The sequence below is a fragment of the Ranitomeya variabilis genome, chromosome 4 (genome assembly GCF_051348905.1).
Source record: "Ranitomeya variabilis isolate aRanVar5 chromosome 4, aRanVar5.hap1, whole genome shotgun sequence".
Lineage (NCBI taxonomy): Eukaryota > Metazoa > Chordata > Amphibia > Anura > Dendrobatidae > Ranitomeya > Ranitomeya variabilis.
Genome location: NC_135235.1, coordinates 90,965,790 through 90,982,948, shown reverse-complemented (window position 1 = coordinate 90,982,948; position 17,159 = coordinate 90,965,790). Strand labels below are relative to the sequence as shown.

Below are 17,159 nucleotides of genomic sequence, written 5' to 3'. Positions count from 1 at the left end.
TTATATAATTATGCAGAACCACACAGGCTTTGACCACCTCGTCGACTGTTTCCACTTTTAGATTTATGGCTGATGCAAGAATGCGCCATTTAGCGACTTGAATGCCAAAGGTACACTCTACAGTTCTTCGGGCCCTGGTCAGTCTGTAGTTAAAGATCCTTCTAGTGTGGTTCAAGTCCCGACTGGAATAGGGCTTCAGTAGGTTTTCACACATCTGAAAGGCCTCATCCCCAACCATAACAAATGGCATTAGTGGTCCTTGAGTGTTGGGGAGAGGTTGTGGCGGGGGAAAATTGAAATTGTTGCCATACACACGGTGGCCCATATCCGAGTTCTTGAAAGTCTGGGAATCGTTGCCACGTCCAAAAGCTCCAATGTCCACGGCGATGAAGCGACAGTTCGCATCGGCAATTGCCATGAGCACAACAGAAAAATATTTTTTGTAATTGAAGTACTCCGATCCTGTTCTGGCTGGTTTGATAATGCGAATGTGCTTTCCATCCACCGCTCCTAAACAGTTAGGGAAATCACACACACTCCAGAATTTCTCCGCAATTTCTAGCCACATGTCCAAGGTGGGTAGGGGTATAAACTCATCCCGGAGTATATTCCACAAAGCCCGGCAGGTGTCCACAACTATTCCGGACAGGGTGGATATTCCAAGCCGGTATTGGAAGTGGAGGGATGATAAACTCTCTCCGGTGGCCAGAAATCTGGAAGAAAAACAAACACAAAAAACATTACAATCTATTCTTTTTATGGTGTGGTTACGCTAAAGAAAGAAAAGAAAATACCCAAAAAATACATGTCAGAAAACACTAAATTTGGACTATCATTGGTTTAGATTTTGAACGTACCTTAATGTAACCAGCAGACGTTCCTCGGGTGGAATCGCTCTACGGAGCTGGGTGTCCTGTCGCCGTATGGCTCCTTGGACATGAGAAAGCAAATCTCGGAACGAGTCTTGCGACATTCGTGTGTATTTCTGGAATTTCTCTAGGTTGGCATTAAGCTCGGCATAGAGCGTGTGGTAGGCTCCACGGCTCTCACGTAGTTCGATAATGGGGTGCCTCCAAAAATGCCTACGTTGTCTCCTTCTCCATCTTTGGCGATTTCTGTCTTGCTCCCAAGCAAAAGCACAGGCAAGAAACAGTTTGAAGCTGAAATCCAGGTTGAAATAAAAGCTCTCCATGCGAAGATCCATCATGACACAGGATACAGTAGCAAACTGTTAAAATTTCAGTAGCCCTAGGGTCTATATATAGAGATTCCATAATACATGCCCTCTGTAGTCCCATTGGCGTTGTCTGGTTATCTTGATTTTTCTCTTGTGAAATTTCTCATCATGCGCACCAAAAACGCAAACGCAGGAAAAAACGCATGTAAACGCGTACAAACGCAGCATTTTTTTTACCGCATGCGTCAACGCATGCGTAAAAAGAATGCCACGTTTGTGCGCATTTATATGCGTTTTTTCCACCACTTGCGGATGCATTTTAAACGCTGCGGATTTAAATGCAAATGTGAAACTAGCCTTAATGAATCACAAAGATCTCGCTCCAGCACACATCCTCATCAAGACCAGTGTGAAAAATGCCGGTCTTGATGAATCGACCCCCCTTTGTTGGTTGTTTGTGTGAAAAATCTTCATTTAACCCAGGAGATAGTTATCCCATGAGAATAACTTAATAACCCTGCTCTATAATAAAATAAATCATCATGTAAAGGAGTAAATCTTAACAATCATTGTGTAAATTTGTCATCAGAAAATAATCTATAGCCAGATTTTTATGTTACATTTATTTTATTCAAATTTATATTTTTTAAATTTTCCATATCACTGTGTATATAAGAAGCATACGTCTTGTAATTTACTCTCAATTAGACTTTAAACTAGTCTCTTCCTCATCTTTACAAAAGACTTTTCAGTAGTCTCATTATCATTCCAGACAGGATTACAAAGACAGGATGACACAGAATCCACCATTCACAATAGGTGATGTCAGAACTCCCATCATCTCCCTCCCTGCGCAAATACATTTTCCTTGATCAGGACATAAGCCGAAAAAAAACATCTACTTAAACTACTCAAGTCAATAGTGTCAGTGCCAGGCTATTATTGCCTTTGTTCATGTGGCTGCTGTGTAGATCCTGGAAGTAGAATCCAATATTAGGCTTAGTGGCCAGTATAAAATCTGTAAAGATGCTTTCATATTGTGTTCTGTTTCCCCGTCGGGGCATATGTCCAAAATCCCCCTCAAAACAGGGTCCAGATGCATGTGCAATTATAGACTGTATTGGTGATGGCAGAGTGAACGTGCGCTTTGCAGTGCACTTTTTTTGGGAGTGTATGCCTACAGGAGGCGAATATTCATACGCAGTCTACTACGTCTGACTGTCCACCTCCAGTAGGCGTACACTGCCAAAAATGATGCACGACAGAGCGCACGTTCGCTCTCCTATCACCATTACAGCCTATGGCCCTGTCGGCACATGCTTCAGGACCCTATTTTGTGGAAGATTCGGGCGTACAGTATACCCCGACGGGGAAACAGAACGCAATGCGAAAGCACCCAAAGATTTTCTTTTCAGTGTTGACCATGATATGAAAAAATGAAAAGAAAAACAAAACATTATCAATGAAAAAAAATACATTTAACATAAAAAACCTAGATTTTTAGCCAAAGGTAATTTTTTGTCAATGCATTCCCTGTAAAAACTGGATTTTATTGTTACGCAGGTTGTATTTGTCTTTTATTGTATTTTATTTGAAGACCTGCAAATATAATTCATGTGGTAAATATGGAGTTGTATGTGTTCTGCACGATGAATCCATTATCCAATCTCAATGTGAACTTCTCCCTTCCTTTGTAGATTGTAAATTGGCTGCACGTGACAATCCAGAAAAATGGGAAGGAAGAGGACTTTCAGCTGCCTGGAAGTGGCCCTTATTGTGCTCACAGTATTACTCTTCTGTATTTCCATAGGTTTTATAGTGATGTTATTCATCCTGGAAGACACGCTAAAAGAAGATAGTAAGTGCATCCATTAACACTCCATGCACTGCTCAGTGTTTGCTGTGCACCATTAATAAAGGGGAGAAATAGAAAACGGAGGCAGATTGTAATAGGAATTGAACTTCAAGGTTCTCACACTGAATACATAAGGCTAGGTCTCTATTTTTTTCACCATAGAAACAGGGTAGTAAGAGTATATACTTGCCGATATTAGTTCAGGAGGTACATCACCGTCTTAGCCTCCCATCAATGCACAGATATGTGCACACATTGGGTCCAATGAATCAAAGCTTTCATGCCAGAATTCTGGTGTAAAAGCTTTGAACAGTTACAAAATTTTGGTGCAACTCAGAGCTTTGTCAAAATTTTGCAACTTCTGGTGTCTTCATAACAGTTTTTCCCAGCTATGTTGAAATGGGCAAAGCTGGGGCGGGACGGAGGTACGGTGCGAATGCTGCTGTTCGACATGAATTTGGACAGTCGGTGGCATGTACTACACCACACGTCTTACTCCAGCAACGGCACACCACTCATCCTGATTCGCGAAGAGGCATATGAATCAGGAGCTCCTGATTCCAGTGCATCTTCTCATCAAGAACAACACTAGCCTTGATGAATAAGGCCCAATTTCTTTTTTTAAACTTTTCCCCCATGGAACCCACTTGAAAAAGTGGCTCAAAACGGCTCCAAAAATTAAACAATGTACAGGAATGTAAAAACAACATTGCTGTACACATGTTCAGTCTTTTGTTTTTTCTTTGTACTGCTTCGGGGTTTGGAACATTGAAAAGAATTAATCTTCATTTTTTTAGGCAGCTTCTGCTATGGAGATGCTTGCAAAGCTGCTTCAGGTACTGGAAAACCTCGGAGGGTGCACCAGTGTCTTAGGCTACTTTCACACATCAGGATTTTTGTGTCAGGCTAAATCAGGCTAATGTGTAAAAAAACGGATCCGTCTTTTTTTGCGAAAAACTGATGTGTCGGATCCGTTTTTTTAGCTGGGTCTGGTCCTCTTTAAAGCGCATGAATTTTTTGGAAGAGAGAGAGAGAATGCGCACAAATTTTTTGGGAGAGAGAGAGAGAGAGAGAGAGAGAGAGAGAGAGATAGAGATATATTCCAGAACGGAATCTCCATGATTTGCATAGAAAATGGTGTGAAAACCTGATCCGGATGCCAGATTGTTGTTTCACATCTCCGTTTCATCATTTTTTTGCCGATTCCGTTTTTTCCGCCGGACAAAATAACATAGCAGTAGATGTTCTGTCCGTCCGCCGGAAACGACTTTTTGAACAGATCCGGCAAAAAAACGGATGAAACGTCTGGCCATCAGGCACAATCCGGCGCTAATACAACTCTATGGGGAAAAAACGGATCCGGCGTAAAGAAAAAACAGATCCGTTTTTTACAAAAAGTGCCGGATTGTGCCTGAAACAAAAAGCCTGATGTGTGAAAGTAGCCTTAAATTCATTGTGTGCACATGCCCTTAGTGAGGGATATTGCCCATGCAGGCATACAGTGGCATGCAACATCCAATCACTCCTATTGTAAAAATGTACACTGTGTGGTATTGGACTGCACTTTTCCATACAGTAAAAACAAAATTATGTTAAGACCCAGCAAAGGCCCAAAGGTCTGTGTTGGATAAATGAAGACAAATTAATGCTCTTGGCACATATAGGAGATTTCAATTTATTTATGATTTTTTTAATTTTCTATTTCCATTATCTATAGTAAACAAAATTCTAAATCCTTGCAATTTTCACACTTACTACTCTCTACAGGCTCATCAGGTATAACTCATGGTCCGAGGAAAAATGCATTCCTATCTCCAAATAGAGCACAGTAAATCCCTGGATCAATGCCCCATCTGCAGAAATCTAGCACCCATACATTTTTAATATTATATTTTTCAAGAAATACATCTAACCTCCTCTTGATCTTGTTCAATGAATGACATTCATGTACAAAATACAAAATAAAAACCTTCTACTGACTGGCCAATGTTATAATCTAAAAACTAGTTACCTGTACATAGTCCATCATTTCATCAGTGGCAAATTCAAAGGTAATATCCGTGTTCACAGACAAATTGCTCTATTATACTGAAAAGTCTAAAAGATGTCCTGTTATTTTATGCTATTGTTCCAATGCAGAAAAATGTGTCCCCATGGTAACAGACTACAAATAAGCTCTATGTAGTCTGATCATGTACTCGGCTTTCTGTGCATACTTTTTGCTCACATTCGTTTAGTAGGTTAAAAGAAGTCGGGGACAGATGGAAGTGAGTATGATCGCAGGAATAAACTATACATGGCCTATTTGTTGTCTATTACCATGTCTGCATATGAGCTGTAAACTCAGAAATATTTTTTTATGTACATTATTGGTGAATAATCTTCATGTTTTTTTCATTGTGGGTGCAATGGAGCAATAAAAACAATATTGCTATTAAAACACTTTCTATTGCAATATTAGAAATATATTCTTTATAATGTTCTTTCACAGGTTCAACCACAACAATATCACCTTCAACATCAACATCATCACCTTCAACATCAACATCAACATCATCACCATCAACATCAAAAAGAACCACAAAACGTCCCGAATCAACAGCTGATCCTCATCCTAACGCCTATCTGATTGGAGCCGGAAGAGCAGATTGCACCGGCCTCCTGGCAGATGTTCCTTTGGTACTTGACCGCTTTAGTACTATCTGATTCTGTGATTCTTCATATAGTTAATGGAACCTGATTTACTATTACATATGTGTGGAGTTATGGGAGCCATGTGCTCCACCACATGAGAGATGAGCAGGGTTCTCAGGAATCCAATATTCCTCGGCTATGTTATATATGATGTAGAATCACAATGCCATCCTGATATGCTCTATTTCCTTGACATATGTTAATCATTGTCCATTTTGCTTTTCTTCTTCCAGATGGGCTACGCTAGTAGTGAACAACGGGCTGGAGGACTACACACACGCCTATACAGTCGTGCTTTCATTGTAGCAGAACCAGATAATTCCAAAAGAGTTGTTTTTGTGAGCGCTGACATTGGAATGGTTTCACAAAGAGTCAGATTAGAGGTAAGAATGATTATTGAGCTATCAATTGTTTTATTATCAGTCTCTGACGTGATGATTATTATCATCAGTCTCTACTTGATGATAATATAAGAAATACAACAATAGAATTATTTCACCCCAAAAAATGCTGTATCAGACTGAAAATTACTGTAAACTTTACAGTGGGTAATACTGAGACAGGCCAATGTAGAGGTGTTAGGTGTCACTTTGAAGACCTAAACTAACATATTGTCATTGTTTTGCTATAGCTCCACTATGGATTCTTGTTTCACCAGGATTTTGCATAAGCTCACATGTGCTCAAGAGTCTAAAGGCCCTCTCACAATGACCAATGATCAGCCAGAAGGGTTGCTCATAAGAATACTAATTCCTGATCATCGGCACGTGTAGATATACCACACATCAGCCAATGAATGATAAAAATGGTTGCTTGTCAATTGACTAGATCCTTAAGACGGGTCACATCACATTTTACCCTACGTTTAGTGTCTCCATCAGGGCTTACATCTGAACCCCCACAAAATAAGATTCGGCATATGCACTGACAGAGTCATTGGCTATAATGATGTAAATTGAGTCACAGTGCGCTCTGTTGTACATCATTTTTGGCTGTATAAGCCTATTTAAGGTAAGCAGCAGCAAGACATTGTCTACCTACTATGTCCTCTTCTGTTAACTCAGAATTCAATTGCAACCTTCCCCTTTAATGGTACAAACGTCTCTGCTGCTTGCTGTTATCTGCTGCCTATCATCCTGCACCTTCCCTTTAATGTGCCTGTTGAATGTTTGCTAAATTCATTTGTTGCACTGTATTACTTACTGCTGTACATCCATGCTGGGGTCACAGGAGATATTATCGTGGTCAAGGTAGAGCATATGGCCCGGCTCAGTGCCTTTGATCATGTAACCTCCCCTGGGGTGTTGGCCAATTGCTAATTTATCCCAAATAAGGACCCACAATCCCTCTCACCTGATCCTTTAGTCAGTCCTATAAATTTAGTAGCATCTTAAGGGGTGCACGCGTGTGGGGTCAGGCACGCGCATCCCTGCAGCAAAGCATACAGACGCCGCAGTTATTTCAACGGCAGTTAGTCACGGCAGGAGTCAGGACCCCACTCTATGTTGCTGTCTCTTTTGGGTATGTCTTCTAAGTAAGCACTTATTATTACTTAGATCTAGCTTTTCTATTAACCCATCTTAAGGTACCTTCACACGAAGCGACGCTGCAGCGATAGCGACAACGATGCCGATCGCTGCAGCGTCGCTGTTTGATCGCTGGAGAGCTGTCACACAGACAGCTCTCCAGCGACCAACGATGCCGAGGTCCCCAGGTAACCAGGGTAAACATCGGGTTGCTAAGCGCAGGGCCGCGCTTAGTAACCCGATGTTTACCCTGGTTACCAGCGTAAAAGTAAAAAAAACAAACATTACATACTCACCTGCGCATCCCCTGCCGTCTGCTTCCTGACACTGACTGAGCTCCGGCCCTAACAGCAGAGCGGTGACGTCATCGCTGTGCTTTCACTTTCACTTTAGGGCCGGAGCTCAGTCAGTGTCAGGAAGTAGAGGCTGGGGGACGCGCAGGTGAGCATGTACTGTTTGTTTTTTTTACTTTTACGCTGGTAACCAGGGTAAACATCGGGTTACTAAGCGCGGCCCTGCGCTTAGCAACCCGATGTTTACCCTGGTTACCAGTGTAAAATATCGCTGGTATCGTTGCGTTTGCTTTCAAACACAACGATACACGGCGATCGGACGACCAAATAAAGTTCTGGACTTTATTCAGCGACCAGCGACATCACAGCAGGATCCTGATCGCTGCTGCGTGTCAAACGAAACGATATCGCTAGCCAGGACGCTGCAACGTCACAGATCGCTAGCGATATCGTTTCGTGTGAAGGTACCTTTACTCCTTCACCATATTTACATATGCCCTTACAGTGTTTGCTCCACTAATCCTCTCTCTCCTTCGCTATCACAAATCCCAGCACTCTCTAACCTAGTAATCATCTCCCTCTTACCTCCCCACCTGTCCTCCTCTGCTGACCTGCTCCTCAACCTCAAATCTGTCCTAAGAAAACTTAAAACAAGTCGGCCACTCTCTTTCTCCCACCTGCGCTCTCTCTCTCTCTGCTTCTCCTCACTGCTGGAGACATATCTCCCATTCCTGGACCCCCACTGCTCATACCTCCCATTACTACTCCCTCCTATCGCTCCCTATCCAACATGAACTACCGCAATCTTTCCAACATAAAACCTGTGCCCCTGACGCCCACCCCCCTGCTCCCTCTCTCTGGAGCACTCTGGAATGCCCGCTCAATCTGCAATAAGCTTCATGTGATTCACGACCTTTTTCTCTCCCGCAATCTTACCTTCCTTGGCCTCACAGAAACATGGTTAACACCCTCTGACACCACCTCCCCTGCTGCGCTGTGTTACGGAGGCCTCCACTTCACCCACATTCCTCGACCCGGCAACAAACATGGTGGAGGAGTGGGTCTTCTCCTTTCCTAAAACTGCACCTTTAACCCAATCCCGCCTCTTCCCTCCCTTATCCTCCCCTCTTTTGAAGTCAATTCTGTCCGCATCTACTCTCCCTCCAACCTCCAAGTGGCCGTCATATACCGACCTCCAGGCCCAGCCACTGCCTTTATTGACCAATTCTCCACCTGGCTTCTTCACTTTCTCTCTGCTGACATTCCCACCATCATCATGGGTGACTTCAACATCCCCATTGATACCCTTCAGTCAACAGCCTCCAAACTTCTGTCCCTTACCTCATCCTTTGGACTTACTCAACGGTCCTCCACAGCCACCCACACAGACGAGCATACACTCGACCTGGTATTCACCCGTCTCTGCTCTCTATCTAACTTCACCACCTCCCCTCTCCCTCTATCCGACCACCATCTGCTCACCTTCTCATCCCTTTCCTCCTCACCGGTCATCCATGTCCAGCAACATGCGCACCCACGCAGAAACCTTGCACACCTAGACACCCACACACTCTCTGACTCCATCCTACCACTGGCATCCATATCCTCACTCCACGACACAGACACTGCCACTGCTTTCTACAATGCCACTCTCGCATCAGCTATTGACACGGTTGCCCCTCTCGTCCATGGCAGAGTGCGACATATCAATAGACAACCTTGGCACAATAACACCACCAAAAAGCTCTGGCAAGTGTCCAGGGTTGCAGAGCGGCGTAGGAAGAAAACACACTCGCAAGATGACTTCACTGTATTCAAACAAGCAACACTCGCTTTTAAATCTGCATTCACCTCTGCTAAACAGGCCTACTTCACAACCCTCGTATCTTCCCTATCCTACAACCCCAAACAGTTATTCAAAACCTTCAACTCCCTCCTCCGCCCCCCACTGCCCCCTCCAACCTCCCTCATCTCTGCTGAGGACTTTGCCACACACTTTAAAAATAAGATCGACCAGACAAGGCAAGTCTTTATTGTTCAACCACCACAACCCCTTTGTATACCAGACCAATGCCCAAACCCCATAACCTCCCTATCCAACATCACTGAAAGGGGGCTTAATTGTCTCCTCTCCAAATCGCACCTCACCACCTGTGCGCTCGACCCCATCCCATCCCACCTCCTCCCCAACCTCACCACCACACTTATCCCATCCCTAACCCACCTCTTCAACCTATCACTAACTTCTGGCACCTTCCCCTCTGCGTTCAAACATGCCACAATCACGCCTATCCTTAAAAAGCCAACCCTCGATCCAACTGCTATGTCCAGCTATCGCCCAATATCGCTGCTCCCATTCGCTTCCAAACTCCTGGAGCAGCACGTCCATGCTGAACTCTCCTCCCACCTCTCATCTAACTTGTTGTTCGACAATCTACAATCTGGTTTCCGCCCCCATCACTCAACTGAGACTGCCCTGACCAAAATCACTAACGACCTACTTACCGCTAAAGCTACTGGACAATACTCTTCTAGACCTGTCCTCTGCTTTCAACACAGTTGACCACTGCTTCCTACTACAGATCCTCTCCTCCTTTGGCATCAAAGACCTCGCCCTATCCTGGATCACCTCGTACCTTTCCAACCGCACATTCAGCGTCTCCCACTCCCACACTACCTCCTCATCCCGCCCTCTCTCTGTTGGAGTCCCCCAAGGCTCTGTTCTAGGACCCCTACTCTTCTCAATCTATACACTTGGCTTGGGACAACTCATAAAGTTCCATGAATTCCAGTACCACCTTTATGCTGATGACACTCAGATCTACCTCTCTGGCCCAGACGTCACCGCTCTGCTGTCCAGAATCCCAGAGTGCCTATCAGCCATATCCTCCTTCTTCTCCTCTCGCTTCCTCAAACTCAATGTGGACAAATCTGAACTCATCATCTTTCCTCCATCCCACAGATCTTCCTTACCTGACCTATCTATCACAATCAATGACATCATGCTTTCCCCCGTACCGGAAGTCCGCTGCTTTGGAGTAACCTTCGACTCTGCCCTGTCCTTCAAACCGCACATCCAAGCTCTTTCCACCTCCTGTCGCCTCCAGCTCAAAAATATCTCCAGAATCCGTCCTTTCCTCAACCTTCAGTCTAATAAAATGCTTGTGCACGCCCTCATCATCTCCCACCTTGACTACTGCAACATCCTTTTCTGTGGCCTCCCTGCTAACACCCTTGCACCTCTCCAGTCCATCCTTAACTCTTCTGCCCGACTAATCCATCTCTCTCCTCGCTACACCTCCGCTTCCCCCTCTGCAAATCTCTTCACTGGCTCCCATTCCCTCAGCGTACCCAGTTCAAATTACTAGTACTGACCTACAAAGCCATCCATAACCTGTCTCCTCCATATATTTCTGAACTAATCTCCCGATATCTTCCCTCATGTAATCTCCGGTCCTCCCAAGACCTCCTTCTCTCCTCCACACTTATTCGCTCCTCATCCAATCGCCTCCAAGACTTCTCCCGAATATCCCCCATCCTCTGGAATTCTGTGCCCCAACACGTCCGACTATCAACCACATTTGGATCCTTCAGACGGAACCTGAAAACTCATTTCTTCAGGAAAGCCTACAGCCTGCACTGACCCCGCTGCCTCCTCATCACTACCGAAGCTACCGCCTCGCCAACACCGGAGCTCCTGAAACCCCCAACCTACTGTCTCCTTCCCCATAATCCTGTAGAATGTAAGCTCGCAAGGGCAGGGTCCTCGCCCCTCTGCATCAGTCCGTCATTGTTAGTTTGTTAACTGTAAGTGATATCTGTAACTTGTATGTAACCCCTTCTCATGTACAGCACCATGGAATCAATGGTGCTATATAAATAAATAATAATAATAATAATAATAATAATTCACTAATAGGGGATATGACAATGGGTTCTAATCTGACTAAGTGTTTAGAGAAAAGATGAATTATTTCATGACATTTTAAATCACTTACTGTGTATTTTTTAGGTCATGGATATCCTGGAAAGCAAGTATAACGGCCTCTACAGACAGGACAATGTGATATTAAGTGGGACGCACACACATTCTGGACCGGGTGGATATTTTCAGTACACAATTTTTAGGTTGATAAGTGGAGGATTTAGCCGAGAGGCCACTGATGCCATAGTAAATGGCATTGTCAAGGTACCGTCAAAAATAATCTACTCTTGAGCAATATTATAATGCAGAAGCTACAAATACTATGCACAGGTGACCAGACTGGTTGTAGAACTTCTCAATGTTTTGTGTCATCTCCAATCCAGAGCATTGACATAGCACATGGAAGCATGAGGAGAGGACGGGTCTTTGTGAACAAAGGTGACCTTGACAAAAGCCATATCAACAGAAGCCCTTCCTCCTATCAGCAGAACCCTCAATCAGAGAGAGACAGGTATTTTGGTTTTCTATTTTTTGGTAGCACCTCTTCTTGCCCCCCATAAACATTATGACAGCTGAACAGCTGTCTCTCTCGACTTCCCTATATGCGGGAACGCTTCAGAGAGAACACAAGGACTGACAGTCAGCAGGTTGGATCCTTCTCTCCTCCAACATTATTTGTTGGGGGAATGTTGGCAATCCCCCATTCACATTAGACTGTTGGCCAAATCCCACCACAATCAACGGGTTTGGCCAACTCTAATGGGGTCTTGATTTTATGGACAATGCTGTCTAAAGGACTTGGTCAGCAACCACTACTTTTGGGGTTAACCGGTTACACTCAGATCTCAGTATTGTAATAATTTACAGGATCATTGTGACAAGAGGAAATCTATGAAATAAATGTGACAACATCATTCATTTTTACAAAAACTGAACTGGAAGAACTACTGTATGTTGTCAGTGTGCAGCTGGAGCGAGGTTTAGTTATTGGGGCAGCACGGTGGCTCAGTGGATAACACTGCAGCATTGCAGCGCTGGAGTCCTGGGTTCTGATCCCACCTTGGACAACATCTGCAAGGAGTTTGTATGTTCTCCCTGTGTTTGCGTGGGTTTCCTCCGGGTACTCCGGTTTCCTCCCACATTCCAAAGACATACTGATAGGGAATTTAGATTGTGAGCTCCATCGGGGACAGTGTTGATAATGTGTGCAAACTGTAAAGCGCTGCGGAATATGTTAGCGCTATATAAAAATAAAGATTATTATTATTATTATTGACAATCTATTTTCATACCATATCTAAATCGTCTACTTGAGAGAAACATCTAAGATGAGCCAGTTGTATGACATAGGACTGCTGAAAGCTTTTATAGGTGACAAGCTCAATCAACTGGTAAATTAACTTTCACTGGCAAATAGAAAAACCACTCAGAAGTAATTGGGTAAGTGAGAAATATGGTTTGTGAACTGCTCAATAAGGGCTCATAACATCCATCTGCTGGTGCTGTCTTCTGATCTGCAGTTTTGGCTGTGGATTTTTTGCATTTGCCACAGTAAAGGTCATTAACGAGATAAATTAACAATTAAACTGACCTTTTCATACTACACGTCACTCCTGCAACAAGTGAACACACCATGTGCATCATCAGTAAAAGCTGGATAGGAATGCAAATTACTGGCATGTCACGCCAATTGTTTTACGTTTTATGAAATCTACGGTATGTATTCTTCTTCACATGAGTTAATGGTAGGTGGTTGAAATAACTACAATATTGCACCCTGTGATCCCCATCCCTGCATCACTACTTTATCTCATATATCTTAAGCTTTAGAGGACCACATGAAACATTTACTCACATTCACCACATGGACAAAAACATTGGGACACCTACACGCTACACCTGTTGGAACTTCTATGACATCCCATTCTAAATCCATAGGTGTTAAAGGGAACCTGACTGGAGATTCATGCTGAACAAATAAATGGCAGCAGGAATTGGACTCATGCATTTTTTACTTTGAAATCCTATGGCGTTTCAGAAAAAATATTTTGAAAAGGCGACCAGGGACTAATCATCAAGATTTGTATTTTTCATGCTGGTCTTGATGAGGGGCTGTGTGGAATGTGAGGTGCCGGATTCATTAAGAGATGCACTCCTCTTAAAGAATCGGGATATGTGCAAAGTGACTGGTGCCTCCGTGTGCCTCGTGGCAAACCTTACCTCAGTCAGAGACTGGAGTAAGATTTGTAGCATAAGGAATGCCACCGCTCGTTATGAATTAGACAAGCTGGGTTCACCACACCCCGTCACACCCTAGCTTCATCCACTTTGTGGGACCTTGGCGAAAATGGCATAAAAATGCTGAAAGTCGCAACATTTTTGTGCAGCCTTGTGTTGCGCAAAAACTTTGCTCCTTTTCAAATATTTTTACACCAGTTTTCTAGTGTAGGCTATAATGAATTGAGGCCTTTGTGTCTCAGATAAGTAGTCTGAGTTAGGTTCTCGGTGACTTCCCCCCACCCACTAACTTAGCCTGACAAGCAGGGCCGGTGTCAGCACCCGGCGTACCTGGGCAAGTGGTATGTGGTATGACACTGAGGCTCCTGGGGGGCTCCTACAGCCGGACTACATCCCCTGTCCCCTGTAATACACAGTACAACTCCCAGGACTCGGAGCACATCCCCAGCAGCAGGCGGCACAGAGCTCTGGGAGTTTCGCAGCTGCTGGAGAGCCATGACGCATCGCCATTGATTAGCAGTCTCACCATGGATACGCAAAGTGACTTCCGGTCTGTGTCGTCACTTCCGGGTGAGAGTGAGGACGAGCTCGTTATCCTAAGAGCTCAGAGCATTCCGCCCTTCCCTGGGGTGTCCGTGACGGTGAAAATGAAGCAGTCTTCCTTCCTGGAGCAAAAGCAGACCTACAGTATGGCATCTGAGTGAGTGATGCTAGGACTTGTAGACTACTGTCTGTATATACTACACTACATGGCTGTGTTATATACTAGGTGGGCTGTGCTATATAGTATGTGAGCTATGCTATATAGTATGTGGGCTGTGCTATATACTATTTGGACTGTGCTATATACTATGTGGGCTGTGTTACATACTGCGTGGGCTGTGCTATATAGTACGTGGACTGTGCTATATAGTACGTGGGCTGTGCTATATACTACATGGGCTGTGCTATATACTACGTGGGCTGTGCTATATACTACGTGGCTGTGCTATATACTACGTGGCTGTGCTATATACTACGTGGGCTGTGCTATATACTACGTGGCTGTGCTATATACTACGTGGCTGTGCTATATACTACGTGAGCTGTACTATATACTACGTCACTGTGCTATATGCTACGTGGGCTGTTATACACTGTGTTCCAAATTATTATGCAAATTGGATTTCAGTGTCGTAAAGATTTAATTGTTTTGTTTTTCAAATAAACTCGTGGATGGTATTGTGTCTCAGGGCTCAATGGATCACTGAAATCAATCTTAAACACATGGGATAATTAGTTTTCCAGGTGATTTTAATTAAAGAAAAACTACTTAAAAATGATGTTCCACATTATTAAGCAGGCCACAGGTTTCAAGCAATATCGGAAATAAAAAGGATCTCTCTCTTCCTGAAAAGCATCAAATAGTTGCAATTAGTGATGAGCGAACGTGTTCACTCGAACCTGGTGTTCGATCGGACATTAGGGCGTTCGAAGGTGTTCGGTATTCGGCCGAACATCTCGCGGTACTCGAGTGAAATCTCGTTTTTGTTTTTCTCATTTTTGGCGGTTTTTCAAGGAGCCAATCATGTTAGGTGAGCCTTCTAAGCTACTAGCATGACGTAGGGACATGTACAAGACGAGAGCAGTGAGTGGCTGGCCAGATCAGGTGACCTGACCAGCCAATAGACTGCTTTCATTATGTTCGGCGCTTTCAGCCATTTGCAGTGTGAAAGAGCATAGGGACAGACGTGCTGGGGGGACTGGGAATTGATAGGGACTAGAGCAGGGACAAAGACCAGAATTAATCAGGCAGGCAGGGTGCAGAAATCAACAGCCCTTGTCAGGGCTAATCTACGTTTACTACTACTAGTCCTCTCTTGTATTTGCTGGCTAGCTGTGTGGCAGCTGGGACCAGAAGTGCAGCGGCCGCCATCTTAGCTGCGCACTCACTGTCTCAGTGCCAAGTCTCAATCTCAGTCTCCAAGTCAATCTTTATAGGCATTAGGCAGGGATCGTGTGTGCATTAGGCTGGGCTTTATAGTGCGGCGTCTGCCATTTTGGGCGAACGCCGCACTATTAGAATATCGGCTGCTGGATGTTCCTCAGACTCCATTTAGCCTCCAGCACACGCTGTCTGTAACCTCATTTGTGCTGCTGTCTGGGACTTGTAGTGCCTCAGACTCCAGCACACGCTGTAACCTCATTTGTGCTGCTGTCTGGGACTTGTAGTGCCTCAGACTCCAGCACACGCTGTAACCTCATTTGTGCTGCTGTCTGGGACTTGTAGTGCCTCAGACTCCGTAGAGTGGTACAGCACACGCTGTCACCTCATTTAATAATAATAATATTAATTAATAACAATAATTAATAAATTAAAAAAGGAAATATTTGCGGCCTAAAAATAAAACCGCATAAGATATAAAAATGCATTTTTGAGTGATACAGATATACCACACCTGGCCCAAAAATATTTGTTTAGCGTACACATAAGCGCAGTGTACAGAATACGCAATTCTGCCACATATATAGTATATATATATAGTATAGAATACCCTACATTCTAATCCAAGGTTTTGTGTGTCCAAAAAACCGCATTAGATAAAAATTGCATTTTTATAGCACGCCATATCTAATAGTTAAAGAAATAAAGGGTATTTGATGTGAAGAAATACCACAAATATAAACACAGTTTTATATCTGTTACTGGTACCCAAGTTTTGTGGTTCAAAAATACGCTCTGTATTTAGTGACTAGGCCTGTTGCCAGATTTGTGCACGCCATATCTAATAGTTAAAGAAATAAAGGGTATTTGATGTGAAGAAATACCACAAATATAAACACAGTTTTATATCTGTTACTGGTACCCAAGTTTTGTGGTTCAAAAATACGCTCTGTATTTAGTGACTAGGCCTGTTGCCAGATTTGTGCACGCCATATCTAATAGTTAAAGAAATAAAGGGTATTTGATGTGAAGAAATACCACAAATATAAACACAGTTTTATATCTGTTACTGGTACCCAAGTTTTGTGGTTCAAAAATACGCTCTGTATTTAGTGACTAGGCCTGTTGCCAGATTTGTGCACGCCATATCTAATAGTTAAAGAAATAAAGGGTATTTGATGTGAAGAAATACCACAAATATAAACACAGTTTTATATCTGTTACTGGTACCCAAGTTTTGTGGTTCAAAAATACGCTCTGTATTTAGTGACTAGGCCTGTTGCCAGATTTGTGCACGCCATATCTAATAGTTAAAGAAATAAAGGGTATTTGATGTGAAGAAATACCACAAATATAAACACAGTTTTATATCTGTTACTGGTACCCAAGTTTTGTGGTTCAAAAATACGCTCTGTATTTAGTGACTAGGCCTGTTGCCAGATTTGTGCACGCCATATCTAATAGTTAAAGAAATAAAGGGTATTTGATGTGAAGAAATACCACAAATATAAACACAGTTTTATATCT

At 43.5% G+C, this 17,159-nt stretch overlaps 1 protein-coding gene across 1 annotated transcript in view; it reads left to right on the top strand.

Annotated features, from left to right (window-relative positions):
• Positions 1–17,159, top strand: part of ASAH2 (N-acylsphingosine amidohydrolase 2) — a 128,946-nt gene that overhangs the window by 17,109 nt on the left and 94,678 nt on the right. The window contains exons 2-6 of the mRNA XM_077258881.1: positions 2,875–3,035; positions 5,524–5,711; positions 5,960–6,109; positions 11,558–11,734; positions 11,854–11,981. Of these exons, the coding sequence (XP_077114996.1) occupies positions 2,909–3,035; positions 5,524–5,711; positions 5,960–6,109; positions 11,558–11,734; positions 11,854–11,981 (770 nt within the window). The 5' untranslated portion in view covers positions 2,875–2,908. The remainder of the gene's footprint in view (positions 1–2,874; positions 3,036–5,523; positions 5,712–5,959; positions 6,110–11,557; positions 11,735–11,853; positions 11,982–17,159) is intronic.